We start from the raw sequence: 16,235 nt of genomic DNA, 5'->3' as shown, positions 1-16,235 counted from the left end.
CCCGGGTAGACAGGCTGGAGGATGCAGAAGGGAGAACCAACAAGGCCTGCAGAGAGCTGGGCCGTGGGGCGAGGCAGCAACAGAAGCCATGGCAGCGAGGCCCTGGGCCTCTGTGGCAGGAGGTCACCCTCAACAAGGATAGCCAGCACCTGGCTAACAGCCTCAAGCGTGCTCCATGTCCAGGGAGAGGCTGCCAACCCTCTGTGGGCCCCTCTGCCACCTGGCACTGCCACAGCAGCCTGCTTGCTGCTCCAGCCCCAAGTCCCACTCCAGGCTCTAGCTGTCACCTGCTCACCACCAGCCTTCCTCAGTGTCACTTGCCCCTGAACCCTGGCCAGCACATCCCAGTGCCCATAGAAGTGAAGGGTCTCCCAGCACACAGTCCCACCCTGCCTCAGCCCAGCCCAGGGCTTCACAGTGTCACTGTGATCCACCTTACCAACTCAGGCCCTTGGATTCACAAGGACCAGCACCCATGGCCTTCCTGTACAACTCTAGCCCTGCTCCATCCTCCATGCCCAGCTCCACCTGGCCCTGTGCAACTCTGCCTGCTCAAAATGGGACAAGGACTGCCACCCCCAGCACCGCTAGGATGCCTCCTCTGCTGGAGAGAGCTCCTGGAGGGCAGGGCCTGTCACACCGCCTGGGGCCCTGGCCATGCATGTGACAAGGTATTTCAGGGGGCAGTTTGGGAGGGACACCAGCATGAGGTGACACTGTACACTGGAAACCACTCAATCAGGCTCTGGGTCCCTGCGCCAGGTTGGTGATGAGTAGGAGCTTCTGATGCAGAGGGCAGGCACACTCTGCAAGGCTGTAGGAGGCAGCTGCTGCCCACCTGTTATGCCCCCAGCCTGGGCAGACCCCATGCTTCACCCTCAGATGGCTATGACAGGAGTCCTCACATGCAAATATAAAGGGGTTTATTTGATTCTGTCATCAGGGTACAAAATGCAACACACAAGCCACTCCTGCCCTCTTCAGCACGGATGTGTGTGCCGTCCACAGGAGCCTCAGGCTTCAAACATGGCGCAGCTGGTGCACAGGGCCTTCTCCCAGACGCCACTGCAGCTGAACCGCCACCGGGGCGGGGGGTAGGGGAGAGAGGAGAGCTGTGTTAGGGCCTGGGCTATGCCTCCCTGTCCCCCGCCGTCCTAACCCAGGACAGAAGCATAAGACCTGTGGAACAGGCTCATGTGGCAGGGACATTGCAGCGCCTGTTTGGGACACCCCCCACCCAGGGGTGGCCCAGCATGCAGGCACACCATCTTCAGGAACTGGCTCACATCCTTCCCCTGTTCCCAGCTGCAGAGCAGATGCAATCAATCAAAATGAGGTCCCCCCATAGGAGAGCAATGGGGGCCTTCAGAGGAGGTAACACAAGGAGAAAGACACAGAAGAGGAGGACATCAAAGCACACGGAGATAGGCATCCATAAGGAAAGCCCAGTGCGGCCATGGCCACCAGATGCCCCAAGGGGCCTGCAATGGATTCTCCTGACAGCCTCGGAAGGAGCCCACCTTGCAGGCACCCTGATTTTGGACTTCCAGCCTCTAGAACATGAGGGTAAGTCTGCCTAAGCCACAACCCAGCGCCGGCTGGAGTGACACAGGCTGAGAAGCCCAGCTGGGTTTCACACAGGACACGCTCTCCCCAGAACCCCGCCGACATCCTGTCAGAATTCACAAAACACAACGGCTCGCATAAGAAGCACATGGAACAGCGCTCTCTCCTAATGAATGAGACTTTTAAGAGGAGCCAGTCAGTCATAGGAGACACTGACTGGGAGGGACACGCAAAGGACACACAGGAACAATGTGCTAACCAAGATGCAAGTAAGGACATGCCATCTAAAACGCGTCAGCAAAGCCAGCGCTGACGGTTACCTGGTGCTCAGACCATCTGCCAGTGGCGCCAGAGGCCAGCAGTCAACACAGCGCCAGCAGCCAGCCTGTGAGCCTGAGGCAACGGAGCAGGTAGGGGCCAAGCGGGGCCACCAGGTAGGTGGGTGACGGCCAGCTGAGCTGCATTTCAGTTACATCAGAACCACGTTAGAGAAGCCCTTGTTTTCTGCCACTCTTGCAGCTGCTTGTCCTGAATGGGAATCCAGGGCCATGTTTGGCGGAAGCTGCAAGGGGTGGGGTAGGCCTGGCAGCCAAGCCTGGGGACATGACTTCCAGGTAGTGACCTGGGGCAGGTCATTCACTGGTAACAGAGGGTGGAGAGCCCACCTCCTGCGGACCTGCAGGGAAGGGCTACAAAGACACTGCCCTTTCAGTTTACTGTCAGTAGGAAAAAGACCCAAATCAGGTTGGGAAACCACAGGAGGAGCACCCGCTTCAGGACTAGCCTAACACTAGTTCCCAAACTGAATGCTGCATGTCACTGGACTCCCACCTGGCCATGGGGCCTGGGACTTCTCCCTAGAGCACCCCTCCAGGGCCGTCCAGGTCTCCCCAACTGAAGAGCACCTCAAGGGAAAGATGCCCTCTGACATGTGGTTTTCAGTTTTACACAGCCTTAAACTGCTGGACCTGAGCTTGTTTGGATCTTCAGAGCCACTTGCATGTCTGGGGGAACTTGTCTTTTGAAGGGGCAGGACAAGTGGATAGGCTAGCTGCTGGGGTGGGAACAGCCTCCTGGCACCTTGTGGATACCAGAGCCAGCCAGCTGCAGCAGCATGCACTCACACACAGCGGACTAAGCCAACTTCCCATTTCCTGCTTAAAGAGCTAATAACCTGGCAAACACACATGCAGCATGCACCTGCTGCCATGCATCAGGTGTTCCTCAAACATCAGCACACAATGCAGGAAGCAAATCTATGAGGAAGTGTGGAGCCAAGAAGACCAAGACACAAAGCTGTTGAAGAAAGGAGGCCACAGAGAGAACTGACCATTGGTGAATCTGGATTTCCTTGAGAAAGAACTACTAAGGTTCAGAAAAAAAAAAATAAATAAAGCTATACAAGGCATTTATTGTCATCATGTCCTGTCCTGCTAGGTGATGGTAGATGGCACCTATAGAGGACCTGTCCACTACCCTGTGGGCACACCCAGAGCATGGTGACCATGGTTCTAGCAGCACCATGGACCAAAGCACTTACTCCACAAGGCCACACAGGGCACAGGCCACTGCACCACAGCCCCAGCAAGTGCGCACACACTGCCCACACAGGGCCCGCTCGCACTGGCTGCAGACCACCTTCCCATCAGCAGCTCGCACGCATGAGGAACAGGCGATGGCTGTGGCCCCTGACAGGTCTGTGAGGAAAAGAAACAGCATGCTGTCAGCCTGGAAGGGGAGTGGAAGAGCGCAGGGGCTGTGGGCTCACCTCTCTTCCCTGCAACTGACCTAGTCTGCCCCACTCTGGCACTGGATCCCTTAGAAACTCTCCAGCTGAGCACAGTGCCCAGATCCCATTCTACTAGAGATCCACAGTGCTCCCTCCACGAGACTGCAGGTCCGCCTACTGCTGCATCACCTGCTACTGAGCACAGGACTTCTTGCTGACTGCTTTATCAGAACCTGGTGTGTTCCTGTGTTGCAAGGTGTGGCCCGCTACTTAACCAAGGGTCCTGGACCCCTCTCTGACCCCCTGAACAGATCCAGGTGGGCCTGGGACTCTGTCTGAGCACTGCACCCCTGACACTCCCACCTCCACAGAACAGAGAAGGGCAGAGTGCCAAGCAGGCAGGAGGCCAGGTGAGTCCTACTCCTTTCCTGGCCTGATAATCAGATCTCCCAGCAGAATCCTTCTGAACTTCTGCCACTTGCCCTGTGTATCAGACTCTGGGTCGGACTCCTGCTTGTGAGGCAGGAAAAGCATCTGAGCTGACTATCTTGCACTGCCCACCCGCAGCACCACAGACAGGAAGTGCCACTGGCAGCCACTCACCAGCCTCAGGGGCCTGGGCTCGGCTCCTGATCAGTCGGCCATCTGGTCCAATCAGCATCTGCCCCCTTACAGCTCGAGGTACACCTGTAGGGCCGGGCTTTGGGGACTCTGGCAGGTGGACGATGGCACAGCCTTCACCCCACACATAGTTCCTGCAGGCCTGGGCCCCGTGGAAAAGGAGTTGCTTGGTCTTCTCTGGGGAAGACAGACCATTCCTCAAATTTACACTGTGCAGCCATGAAGCCCTCAACAGCCATCTTATGACCTATCAGGATGGCACAGGGAGTTCTTTGTGCCTGTCCCCTGTTACTCTGGCTCACGCTGCTCCCTGGAAAGGCAAGGCCTCCTCTGTCTCCCCTGGCTTGGCAGCCAGCATCACTACAGCCCCACCTGTGTCCCACACAGGTCCTCCTTCTATTGGTCTGCTCATTCTCAGCAACCACAGCTGGCCTCACTTCATGGGGCTTGTGTCCCTTTCCTCTCTCCTCCCCTGTACTCCCATCCTCAAGGTGGCCTATGTCATGCAGAAGAAGTTCTGCACCCTTGAACACTACTCTTCAAAAAGCTGCCCCCAAGGAGGTAGGGGGAAACCAGAGGCTCAGCTGAGCCTGCAAGCCTGGGCACATCCCCATCACCTCCAGAGAGGCCAGCAAAACAGGGCAGCATGGGCTGGGGTTGTGGCTCAGTGGTGGAGTGCTTGTCTCCCATGTCAAGGCCATGGGTTTGATCCACAGCACCACATAAAAATAAATAAATAAAAATAAAGCTATATATCCATCTACAACTAAAAACGACAGGACAGCAGACAACTCCTGATCAAGGGACCCCAGAACCTTCTACAGGTCTTGAACACCTATTCATGCCTAAGAGCTGGAGTGACTGCTCAGTGCACAGGGCAGTAGATTTCCACTGCTACACAAAGGTATCCAGGAAGCCTTACAAAATCAAATGCCAACCCGCCAGTCCCCAGAAAAATTTGCCCAGCGTGGCCCCGGTGGAGATGCCAGATGCAAATAATGGCTGTGGGAACTCAAATGGAGTGGCTAATGCCAGCCTAACTGGGTGCTTCCGCCTATATTTGTGTGAGAATGTGGGAAAGGGGGGGGGGGTCACATGCTGAGGAAAGGGTTCCTGGTCCATCTGAAGTGGAGATTAAGGTGCTTGCTGTGGCCTGGAACTCATCCCATGTGACTTCGATCTGCATGTCAGTCCTGCCCACACTACAGAGCACAGCACCCCTCCTGACCCAGAGAGGAGGAACAAGCTCCTGCCAACAGGCCAAGATAGGAATCTCAAGAGAGGATGTAGAGAGGGAGATGACTTAGCTTCCAATTCTACTTAATTCTCCTGTTTCTAGTTGTTAAGGGCACATGCTTTAAGTCCAGCCACAGTCTCTGGCTTCATTGGTTTCATCACCTGTGTGGCCTCAAAAGCATTTCAGGTGGCAGCCCTGACCAGGGAGAGGGCACAGAACTGCAGACATAGGAGGAGAACCAGGGCCTTGAAAGGGGTCTTTGTTTTTTTCCAAACACAGGCTTCTTCTCCACACCCCAAAGGCACAAGCAGCAACCCACAAACTCACACCAGGATGTTTTCTGACTGCCAATGTGAGTATAAACTCTGTGTCTACAACCACCAGGGTAAAGTAAATTCTACTCTGCATCTGCCCCAGAAGTTAGGCTCGCCAAAGTGATGCTCAGTAACACGAACCTGCCTGGCATTCTGCAGGAGGCGGCCTCCCACGCCTCCACTGCCCTCACATACCCAGAACGCCTGCCTCGCCGTTTCCAGGGCCCTGGCCTCTTCCCCTCCTGGCTAGCTCACCCTCCAGGACTCGGCCTCGACTCTGGGCCTCCCGAGACCATCCCTGCTCCCCGTGCCCGTGCTCGTGCATCGGTGCCACCTCCATCCCTCCCGGCCCTCGCGTCCTCGAGGGACAGACATGTCCCGGCTTGGCTTGGCGCGGAGCGGAGCGGGGCGGGGCGGGGGCAGGCTGGGGGAAGGAGGGCGTGCACTGGGTCATTCTCGTGTCCGCTGCCCCCTACCGGCGCTGCCCGCCCGCTCCGGCTCCCTCTGCTCTGGGCGGGAGGGTCCCGGGACCGCTGCCCGGGCCAGGCCAATGGGAAGCCGCGGCCGCCCGCACTCACCGAAAATCTCCCGAGAGTAGCGCTCGGCGCACACGCCGTGGCTCAGCTCCTTTCGGCCCACGCGGACTTTGAGCTGCAGCGGGGCGGCGTCCGCGAAGGGGCAGCCCCGCTTGGGCATGGCCGCGGGGCCACAGGACGCCGACCGCCGCGCGCGCCACGCGCTGACCCCGACGTCACAGCCGCGCGCCAACCGCCGGGCGAGGGCGTGGCGTGGCTAGGGCGCGGCGCGGCGCGGGATAGGCTAGTAAGAGATTGGGGGCGGGGCTCGTGAGAAGCACGGAGCGGGATAGGTCGAGGGCCGAGCGGGGGGCGGAGCTCGGCGGCGCGGGAAAGGCCAAGGTGGAGGCCGAGGGTACTCCGGGATCTCAGGGGCGGAACTTGGGAGGCCCGTGGGTGGTGTTAAGTCAGAGGCGAGGCAGGGCGGGGCTCCTGGGCGATAGGGCGCGGATAGGCCGACGCTCGCTCGGGGGCGTGGCTCCGGCGTGGCGCTGCGTGGGAAGGGCGGGGGCGGTAGCGGCGGGCGCAGCGAGCGGCCCCGGAAGCCCTGGGGAGGCAGGTGGCGGTTCTGTTTCCAGCCCCGAGTGTGAGGGCGTAGTGCCTGCTCCGAGTTCTCCATCGGAAGGATAACGGCTCCGCAGGCGGGCCGCCGGGAAGGGCGGTTGAAACTGCCTTAGGACTTATTTATTTTCTCCTTTAAATTTTTTTTAATTGTTGTCCGGGGTTGAACCCAGGACCTCGCTCGTTCTAGGCAAGTCTTCATCACCAAGGAACATCCCTTTATTTTATTTTGGGTACCTGGGATTGAACTCAGGGCACTGACCACTGAGCCACACTCCCAGTCCTATTTTGTATCAGGGTCTCACTGAGTTGCTTAGCGTCTCGCTTTTGCAGAGGCTGGCTTTGAACTCGTGATCCTCCTGCCTCAGCCACTGGGGTTACAGGCATATGCCACCACAACCAGCCCCTTTATTTTGAGATAGGATCTTGCTAAGTTGCTCTTTATCATCCCTAAAGCAAAGGGGGACAGTAAAACACCTGGGCTGGTGAGTTCTGCACCCTGGGCACCAGGGCAGAGGGGGTTATCTGTAGAAAGCCACTTTCCTGCATGGAGGCCAGGGCGCTGTTCCGTGACGTCCTAGCAAGCTCAGCAAGCTCGTGCTGATGATGTCACTGCTTCTGCAGCCAAACGTGACACCCTCTCTGAGTGGCAATGGGTGCAGAATGTGGCACTGGGGAAAAGCTCGTGTCCCTCATCCGCCTGACACCACTGGACTAAATGCCCTGGGGAGAAGGTGCAGTGATGGGTGGAGGAGCTGCTAACCTGGCCTGTGGCCATGGACTCTCCCTAGAGCAGACTAGTCTCCTGTCAGCTTTCCCCAGCGATCACAGCTCCCAGGCTGTTTCTGGGTACTTTATTCGGCTTTCCCCAAACCTATCACTGGCACAGCTGGGCTGTGGATGTGACAGTTTCCCAGGTTGGCCTCAAACTTGCAATCCTCTTGCCTCAACCTCCAGATTCTGGGGCTATAGGAATGCTCCACTGCAAAACTGCCATAGAATCTTTAACATACTAAATACATGTAAAGCAGCGACAGAGAATCTTCTTAGCTCTTCCATTTCAGTCGAGTCTGGATTCAAGAACCACTCATTGAGGGTGCAGTAAGTGTTGGATGTATCTGCTCAACCTGAGTTTGGGACAAAACTCAGTTCTTTGCTTCTGCTGGGGGGTGAGGTCTGCCTAAACTGCAGGCCTCTACAGTTGAGAAAGTCCATTTTAGCCTTAGAGCTAATCACAGCAGGGGATGCTTCAAGGGTCTCAGCTGGCAAAACCAGATTCTTCTCCACTACTGTGGAGTGGTATGTTGCAGCTCTTAATGGCAAACCCTAGAAGCTCACTGCCAATTTCTTTCTTGGTCCTTGTCTTTTGAATTCAAAGAATGAAATTCACAGATGAAGAGGAGTGAGCATAAAATAATAGGATTTATTTAAATGAGAACAAAAGACAGAATTCCCACAAGCTGAGAGAGGACCTCAGCAGATTGCCACTTTCATGTACTAGTCTAGGGGCTTCTATGGCTTCTGGGTAGAGGCAATGGTCAAAATCCATGCTACACAAACATTGGAAAAGGCTGTCGGTTAGCTCTTGAGGCTGTAGCCTTAACTCAGGTCTGACCTCCTCCTATTCCCATCACCCCAGGATGAAGGAGTTAGCTGGAATGTTTCTACAGGTTAACTTTATGGAGTGGCCTTTACATTAAAATAAAAGAACTGGGATCCCGTAACTATCCTACCTTCCTCACCCTGAGCAGTGATTCTGCTCTGTGTCCCATCCCTAAGGGTGGCACTGCTGCTCTGAAGCTCTGTGTCTGGCTACTTCTCAGCACTCCAACTTTGCCCCCACCTTCGTGCACCTGTGGGCAGCTGGTTCCTTTTGGCACCAAGTGTCTCACTGTCTAGCAGAACCTTGGTTTGCTTGCCCACCCCACTGGGCCCTGGGCTGATGCCAGGCCTTGGCTGTAATGGCTGAGCTGCTCTGGACAGCCTGTGCATGGAAGGCCTTTTCTGGACACCCAGATTCACCTCTCATGGACCAGGATGGGGGACGGATGCCCAGGTGCCGATAGATACAGTTTAACTTCTAAACCAGCCGGCAGCTTTCAGAAGTGCTAGGGAATGCACTTATTAAAGAACATGGCCGTCACGAGTTTCCCCTGGTTTGGTTCTGAGGGGGCATCTGGATAGTGGCCATGATCTCTAGCCCTTTCTTGACCAGGCTCCTGACCTGGGCATGAACATTTATTGGGAGCCTTTCACAGGGTATTTCCTTGTCCTGGTGACACCCGATGCCAGAGTCTCCAACCCATGACTGTGTCCCTCTCACAGGAAACTTGTTACAGTGTCCTTGTAGCTCTGTCTCTGACCTGTGTCCAGTTTATGCTTGTCAAGGTAGCCCTCTCTGGGACAGCCCTGATGGGAGGTCAGCTTTGGGAGGGACACAGGGGAGGCTGCTCAACAAAACAGAGAGAAGGATAGAGGAGATCAGTCCTCCCAGATCCAAGAGAGGAGAGCAGGGTGCCTGGCGAGCACCCGTGGGAGCTATCCAGCACATGCCCAGGCAGCACATGGGCAAGAGCCTGAGAGCAAGACCTGTGGGGGAGTCTACTGGGGTCCAGGGTGTTACCTAAGCAGGGTCTCTCAGGGAGCTCTAAGTAGTAGAATTGGTAGGCGCCAGGTCCCAGGCACCTGCTGGGACTGAAGGTGGGCACCACAGCAGTGTGGGTCAGTGGTTGGGCCAGGCTGTTTCTCTCCACCGTTCCACGGGGTGGAGGGGGTGTCTGGGAGGCATTTTCAGGGAAAGCTCTGTGGCCGGACACCCTGAGGACCACCCTGGGAGGAGGTAGGGACCCACAGACTCAGGGTGCCTGAGCCCTGCCTCTGGTGTGAGGTGCAGCTTACACTCAAGGGGGGTTCCCAGGTAACAGGAAATTGCAAGCTTCACGTGGCCATCGAGTCACTGATTTTTCTTTTACCCCTGTGTTGAACAGAGACCTAGCCTACACTGTCTGCCCTAGGGCTGTGTTGTCTATATAAAGTGCAAAAATCCCAAACCCTCCAAATATCTGCTGCTGGAAAACTCTTTCCTTTTGCCTTTCCTGCTGTATTGTGGAAGGAAAAAAATTCCCAGAAAACCCAAGGAACTGGGTTTGCTTCTGTCTCCTCCCATGGCTGTGTGCTGAGCATCAGGAAGGCACAGGAAGGCCACCAAGTGGCCAAGAGGTGGGGAGGTAGCCACACTGGCATTTCCCATTTCCTTTCAAACCCTGAAGGTCCTTCTTGGTACCATTTGGGAGTTTGCTGGTGAGCCTGGGGTCATAGGGGTTTTTTCCCTGAGCCCACTGTCATGTGAGTTGGTGTCTTCTGGGAGTGAGCCAGTCAGGCCAAGCCTGTAGGACTTCCTGGACCATTGAAGTCTGTTGGAAAGCAAACCCAGGTGGCCTTCAGCAGGGGGACCATCTGACTTGGTGCCAACTAGTCTGGAGTCACCTGGGAGACTCTGGGTCCCTCCATGCAATCCCTGCCCTCGGGAAGGATATCAGAGGGCAGTTATTTTTCTAAATGTACCCCAAACTCTGAAACGTTATCGAAGGAGGCCACTTGGCGCCCCTGTGGGTAGAGACCATGGTCAGCAGTGGAAGGCTCAGACCAGTCAAGAAGTGTTTGAGCATTGGATGCAGCTTGGAGGAACTGTGCCCAAGCTTGCCCAGCTGGAGTGGAGACGGGCTGCCCCTGGGCTCCACTGCCCTCTCGGGCGGGTGTGATTATCTTTCTTGGATTATCCAGTGGGTCCTAGCTGGGTGGCAGCCCTAGCTAGAGTGTAATTCATTAAGGTAGTTAGTTTTGAAATTTTGTCTTTCGTTTTTTTTTTTTTTTTTTTTTTTTGCAGTGCTGAGGAAGGAACCTAGGCCTTGTGCACTCTGGGCAAATGCTCTACCCCTGAACTTCATCCTCAACGTAGTTGGTTAGTTTTGAAAAACATATTTAATACACTTGGTCCATCCTACATGAGCTTGCTCCATTTTGTTTTCTGAGCATATACCTGGCTTAGCTTTGTGATACCCAACTGCAGGGGTTCCATTTTGCCCACCAGTTACCCTGGCCCCACCCCAAACCCTGTGGGATGACGTCCTTCAGATAGCCAGCCCAGTGTGACATGTGGGCCCCTGACATCCACACTGTTAACTGATGCTGGACATGTTAACAGGTTTTGAGAAAAGCTACATTTCAGGTGACCATGGCCTGGCATGGTCTAGCTTAGCAAGTAAACTCCAGCCTGTTGCCTTAGGATGTGGGATTTCCCTGACTTGCTGCCAGAGTCTCTAAGTCCCCAGTGAATTGTGCGTTGTGTAACCCTGGGCCCATTTGCCTCTTCCTGGGGTCTCAGAGTGCCTGCTGGTAGTGGTAGCCATTCTCAGCTACTGACTGAGCCTTTCTCTTAGGAGGCTGCATCATCTGGACGCTGGTCATGGGGAGTAGGTGCCTTTCAGTGTTGAAAAGCAACAAGGACAAGGTCAAGGCAAGCACACAGTGACCACTGCTCAGTGGCTCTGGGATGTGTTTATTGCAACACGGCTCCAGCTGGACACACCATGTGACATCAGTGTGCCGGGGGCCCTGTTTGAAGCACTTAGGCTCATTTTAAACAGCAGAATCTTAAAAACTGTACATGGAGCTCACTTGCAGATGATTAAGACCATCGCAGAATTCAGTGGGTTGAGCTGAAGGCTTAAATAGAAAATCAAAGTGCAGAAACCCATTTTCCTATTTCCGTGGATGGTGTAGCTGTGACACCTACAGCGGCTCACACGGGGACAGGGGCTGCTGTGGCCTGCCCGGGTCGGCTCATCTAAAACAGCTGGATCATGGACTCTCTGGACTTGCCAACGCCAACCCATTTGACTGGAAGGACAGCAGAGTGGTCACAACACACGTGACAGTCATCTGACAGTGGGGCGATTTTTCTCCAAATGGAGATATTCCAAAGTTGGAAATTTAAGTGGAAATGTTTGACTGAAAGCATCAATGGTAGCACACAGTGGGCGGTTCGGTCTGCCTGCGCCTGTTCCCAGGGCTTGCCACATGGCGAGAACCCCCTGGACGGGGCTAACACATGCCTAGTGGCCATCTGCATCTGGGGCAGCTGTTCCTGGCAGAGTCACGGGGCTGCCCCTGGCCACTGCTGCTGAAGTGAGGTGTCCCAGGAGCCACCCCAGCTCCGGCCCCTCCCCTCTTCCATCTGATACACCCTCCTGGTCACTGCACCTGGCAGGAGTCTTATAGCCTCCAGGCCCTGCACTGGGACACAGGCCCCTGGGGCACCTGAGGTCCAGGGTGCAGGGAGGGGTGGCCATGGGGGCTCAGGCACCCACCTGCCACACCCACGTGATTCTCCACAAACCGCACGTAGCTCTGGGCCTGGGGGGGCAGGTCCTCCCACTTCCTGGCACCCGTGGTGTCTGCTTTCCAGCCGGGCAGTGTTTCGTACTCCACCTCAACCTTCTGAAGTATTTCCTGGTTAGCTGGGGGACACATGGGCAGAGTGGTCCCTCGGACACTGACGACTGCAGGGCAATGTCAGTGAGGGCAGGCGGCCCTGTGGCTTTCCCAGCATGGGAAGAGCAGGGGGCAGACACTGGCTGTGCCCTCCAGGCCAGGGCACACCCACTGGGGACTCGCACTCAGCACTGTTCTTCAATGAGGCCCCACCTGGAAATCTGAATTCTGAGGCAGGAGGCACCCTGAGGGACATGTGCCCCTGCCCAGGAGCATCAAGCCTCAGGCACAGAGACACCTGCTCTGTGCTGGGACACCATGGCCCAAGGTGGTGCCATCCCTGACTCGGGGAAGATACTGGAACGAGTGCCCACCAAGGGTCCCTGAATCCTGGTGCTCACTGTGCACAGAGCCCTGAGCACCAGGAGGAGACTCAGCCTCCAAGCCACATGCTCTCAAAGGTCAGGGGTCAACAGGGCCAGGAGGGCCCTGAGGACACACGCGGCTCCTGTAGCCCAGGGGCACTTCCAGGCATACCCAGGTCTGCTCAGAGGTTGTAAGCAAGGGGCAGTTACCCCGGCCACTGCAGAGGAGGCTAAGGAAGAGCAGGTCAGCATGACCCTGGGTGTGAGGCTGAGGGGAGCCTTCCAGACCATGGGCACTGGAACCCAGGAAAGCAACACCCCTTATGCTTTCCAAAGGAAGGGATGCCCAGTCGGAGCCCAGGAGATCCTCAGACTCCAGTCAGGACCAGGGGCCTGGTGGTGGAGCGCGTTCCCCCAGCCTGGGTTCCCCCAGCACCGAAAAGCCAGGTCAGTACAGCTAGCCACAAGGCATGCTCGCTGAGGGGAGGGCCAGCTCCATGTCCCAGTTTTCCAGAGCAGTTCACGTCCACTAACTCATGGGGCATTGCCCTTCCTGGAGGAGGTCCTCCTCTGCCGAAGTGACTGAGGGTCCCCAGGGTCCTCAGGCAATGACTGTAGGTAGTCAGAAACAGTCCTGTCCCCTGAGCTATTCTCAGGCCATCAGAAGGCACTGCAGTCAAGACCCACCTCCTTCCTGGCTCTGAGACCTGGTCAGGCTTCCCCAAGAACCCGTGAAAGACCAAAGCCAGGAAGGACGTGGGTCTTTGGGGGAGCAGCAGCCCGCCCTCTGCCCACTGAGCCAGGAAACCCCTCTGTCTCAGGAACCTCGGGTTGCCTCCATCAAAGCCAAACAGATGTCCCAATGGACAGAAAAACAGTGGCTCATTCCAGTACCTGGGAAGTAGGGGATCCTCTTTCCATTGAGCTTGTACGAGACGCCGACTTTGATCTCACCCAGGACGTCCAGGATGTCCAGCTTGGTCAAGGCCAGCCTGTCCAAAAACCAAGAGACATCAGCAGACTGTCAATTGAGAATAAAGACGGGTGATCCCCAAAGAAATGTGATTGACAAACAGGCCAGGGGGCAGGAAGCCCACCTCAGGGCTGTACCCTGCCTTGGCCGTTCAAGGACGTTCCCCTTCCTTGAGTGTCCCCACGGGGAGCCCTGTTCCCCTCATCTCAGCTTTCTCTGGCGGTCAGAGCTCCCTCTGCCTGTGCCTCCTGCCCCGTGGGACCCCCAGCATGGCTTTTGTGGGGTCCTAGCCCTGTGAGCTAGGTTAAGTCTGGTTAAGTCTTGAACCCAACAGGGACCTTTCCACCTGGTTGGAGGTAGCTCACGACCCTGGCCTGTGTTGTCAAACTGGAGATGAAGCAGTGAACCCTCGGTCCAGCAAGCCTCTGTTCCCAGGAGACGGTCCTGAGCAACTGGACCTCAGGGACTTCACAGAGAACCACTGGAGGCTGCCCTGCCCCGACTGCTGCACCCCTGGGAAAATGCCCGCAGCCGTTCCAGCTGGCAGCAGGGGCCCCTTGGGCTTCTCCCTCAGGGCCAGAGAGGCTTCTCCCAAGGGCTGTGCGGCTGGGGCTGCAGCGCTCTGGGTCCTAACCTCAGGTCCCACTCAGGTTCCCTCTGTGGGATCCACCCACGTGGGGGAGAGGTATCTGGCGCTTCCCAGGTGGCCTTCCCATGGATCAGGGGTTTGCGCCCTTCCTAGGAGTCAGCTCTGGCGAGCTGAGGAGGGGCTGCTTACGCCGTGAACCCGTTGACCATGTGGGCATATCTGAGGATCATCAGGTCCAGCCAGCCACAGCGCCGCTTCCTGCCTGTGGTCACCCCCCATTCGTGGCCGCGGTTCTGCAGCAGGTCTCCGATTTCCTGCACGAGGACAGGGAAGACGGTCCACGGGAGCCACGATGGGAACCGTGACAGGAGCCGTGTGTCCTCTCCTGTCCACCGGCTCCTCTGCCCTCCTCCTCCTCCTGACCCGGCAGTCCTTGAAGGCACCTCCGAGACACGCCCCACACCTCCACGTTCCTGGCAGCCACATCCCCACCTGGGCGCGCAGTGGCCGGGCCTTGCTGCCCAGTGTAGTTCTGGGCTGGCAGAACCTTGTCCCCAGAAGGCCAGGAGCTGGCCGTCTTCCCTCCTGCTTGGACGAGGGCAGGTATGCGAGGGGCCTGGTCCTGCAGCTGGACTTTGGGGGCAGGGGGTGTGCTTATCTCCTCCTCCATGCCCCTGCCCACCAGGGAGCTGCTTGCCTCTGCATGTGAGCCACAGCTCCCCAATTCTGGCTCTCGTGGGCACCTGCTCCTGTCCCCCTGCTCTGGGACGAGGCCTGTGGTCATCCCACCCTGCCAAGGTGGGTGAGGCTGGGGAAGGGAAGGCCAGTGGCTCCTGCAGATTCAGAGCCACCGTGGCTTCCAGAAGTGCTCTGAGGTGGGGAGAGGGCTGTGCGTTCAGCCTTGATTCCTGTGCTTGGTGGACAGACACCCTAGTTGGATGAGGCCCAGAAAAGGACAAAGATAACCCAAACCCCCGAGAGGCCCAGAGGACATGGGTGTCCCTCTGAGCTGGGTGGCTAACCAACATGAGGGTGCTCTGAGGGGTTTGAGGTGCCCCCACTTGCCCGTGGGCCTCACGAGTTTCCCAGGGTAGTGGTGGGCGCACACGTGTGCACACGTGTGCACATGCACGCACACACACACACACATGCACACACGCACACGCACACACACACATGCACACACACACACACACACACACACACACACACACACACTCTGGCCACAGTGCTGTTGCCGTTGAAATGGTGCAGGAGCCCTGCCTGTGCCACAGGAGGGCCTCACTGGGGGGTCGGGCATGGCCAACCAAGGTCCCTGTGGCTCCCCACACAGTTCCACCGCCTGGTGCTGGGGCTGGCACTCACATTGATCTGCTCGGTGGGGAAGGCCCCGATGCCCACGCGGGTGGTGTAGGCCTTCACCACTCCGTACACGTCGCCTATGTTCTGCGGGGGGATGCCCAGTCCCGTGCACACGCCGCCCACCGTGCAGTTGGAAGAAGTCACAAAAGGGTAGGTCCCTGTAAGACAGAGGACTGGGGCTGCCCTTCACCTTGCGGGCCTGGGGCCCAAGACCTTCTCCACAAAGAGGGTCAACAGGGCCAGGGGTCTGAGGGGCTGTCCTGGGGCAGTGCCCTACATGGGCACTGGGTGCTGGGCCATGTGGCTCACATAGGAGTCTGGTGAGACTGAGGCGGCCTGGCTGCCCGACAGTGTGGCAGACTGTGCCCTGTGGAGCAGGGACAGAAAGGACCCAGCCTTGCAGGGCCCCTGGTCCCCCTCCTGGCCTTCTGGCTGCCAATTCCTTCATCTCTAGCTCAGCCCTTCCCTCTTTCCTCTCCCAGCTGAAATTAGGGGGACGGGGGATGAGGGATCTCACTCATGGGCATGGGTGGCCCTGCAGCCAGGGTGTGACTGCTTCACCCCACCTGCTTCCGCACACAAGGCCTGTCAGGAAGCATGGCCCCTGGGTGGCGGCTCTGAGGGGGACGCACCGAAGTCGATGTCTAGGAGGGCTGCATTGGCGCCTTCTACCAGGATCCTCTTGGGGGGGCCGTGGAGCGCCTCGTACATGAAGTACACACCGTCGCGCACCATGGGTCTGATCCGCTCAGCAAAGCCCTGCAGGTGCGGAGGGTGAGGCCAGGCTCCCAGGCAGCAATGGCATGGGACGGGGCCTCCCACCAGGCGCCTTGCCCAGGCCCCAGGGTCA

General features: G+C 57.3%; 2 protein-coding genes and 1 long non-coding RNA gene across 11 annotated transcripts in view; 1 reads left to right on the top strand and 2 right to left on the bottom strand.

Annotated features, from left to right (window-relative positions):
• Positions 1–886: 886 nt before the first annotated feature.
• SIVA1 (SIVA1 apoptosis inducing factor) lies at positions 887–6,236 on the bottom strand. 3 transcript variants are annotated; one of them, XM_081288922.1, is made up of 5 exons: positions 6,046–6,236; positions 3,899–4,093; positions 3,107–3,263; positions 2,897–2,931; positions 887–1,071 (listed from the first exon to the last, which is right to left on the bottom strand). In XM_081288922.1, exons 1-5 carry the CDS (start codon positions 6,161–6,163, stop codon positions 902–904), a joined length of 675 nt encoding a protein of 224 aa, XP_081145048.1. In that variant the 5' UTR covers positions 6,164–6,236; the 3' UTR covers positions 887–901. The 3 variants fall into 3 exon arrangements, 2 of the variants coding, with proteins under 2 accessions (XP_081145048.1, XP_081145049.1); XR_014021336.1 differs by having other exon boundaries at positions 907–1,071; positions 2,897–3,263; positions 6,046–6,233; XM_081288923.1 differs by lacking the exon at positions 2,897–2,931 and having other exon boundaries at positions 907–1,071; positions 6,046–6,233.
• Positions 4,102–11,356, top strand: LOC308646248. Its single transcript, XR_014021337.1, has 2 exons — positions 4,102–5,505; positions 10,490–11,356. It is a non-coding gene; the product is annotated as an uncharacterized lncRNA (long non-coding RNA).
• Positions 11,127–16,235, bottom strand: part of ADSS1 (adenylosuccinate synthase 1) — an 18,386-nt gene continuing 13,277 nt past the window's right edge. For all 7 annotated transcript variants that reach the window (XM_081288917.1, XM_081288919.1, XM_081288916.1 and 4 more), the window contains 6 exons: positions 16,018–16,144; positions 15,389–15,543; positions 14,213–14,337; positions 13,356–13,453; positions 11,973–12,122; positions 11,127–11,502 (listed from right to left, as the gene is read on the bottom strand). In XM_081288917.1, the coding sequence (XP_081145043.1) occupies positions 11,450–11,502; positions 11,973–12,122; positions 13,356–13,453; positions 14,213–14,337; positions 15,389–15,543; positions 16,018–16,144 (708 nt within the window). In that variant the 3' untranslated portion in view covers positions 11,127–11,449. The remainder of the gene's footprint in view (positions 11,503–11,972; positions 12,123–13,355; positions 13,454–14,212; positions 14,338–15,388; positions 15,544–16,017; positions 16,145–16,235) is intronic.

Source organism: Spermophilus citellus (assembly GCF_964194105.1).
Source record: "Spermophilus citellus genome assembly, chromosome: 4".
Lineage (NCBI taxonomy): Eukaryota > Metazoa > Chordata > Mammalia > Rodentia > Sciuridae > Spermophilus > Spermophilus citellus.
This window is presented reverse-complemented; position numbering and strand designations above follow the sequence as displayed.

What these genes read in the sequence shown, in the direction of transcription:
- SIVA1 (XM_081288922.1), bottom strand. Translation starts at nt 6,163, where the DNA reads ATGCCCAAGCGGGGCTGCCCCTTCGCGGACGCCGCCCCGCTGCAGCTC. An exon ending in GCCCTGTGTGGCCTTGTGGA is followed by an intron (nt 2,932 to 3,106) that starts GTAAGTGCTTTG and finishes TCTGAACCTTAG; the next exon opens with TAGTTCTTTCTCAAGGAAAT. An exon ending in GAAATCCAGATTCACCAATG is followed by an intron (nt 1,072 to 2,896) that starts GTCAGTTCTCTC and finishes GTGGCGGTTCAG; the next exon opens with CTGCAGTGGCGTCTGGGAGA.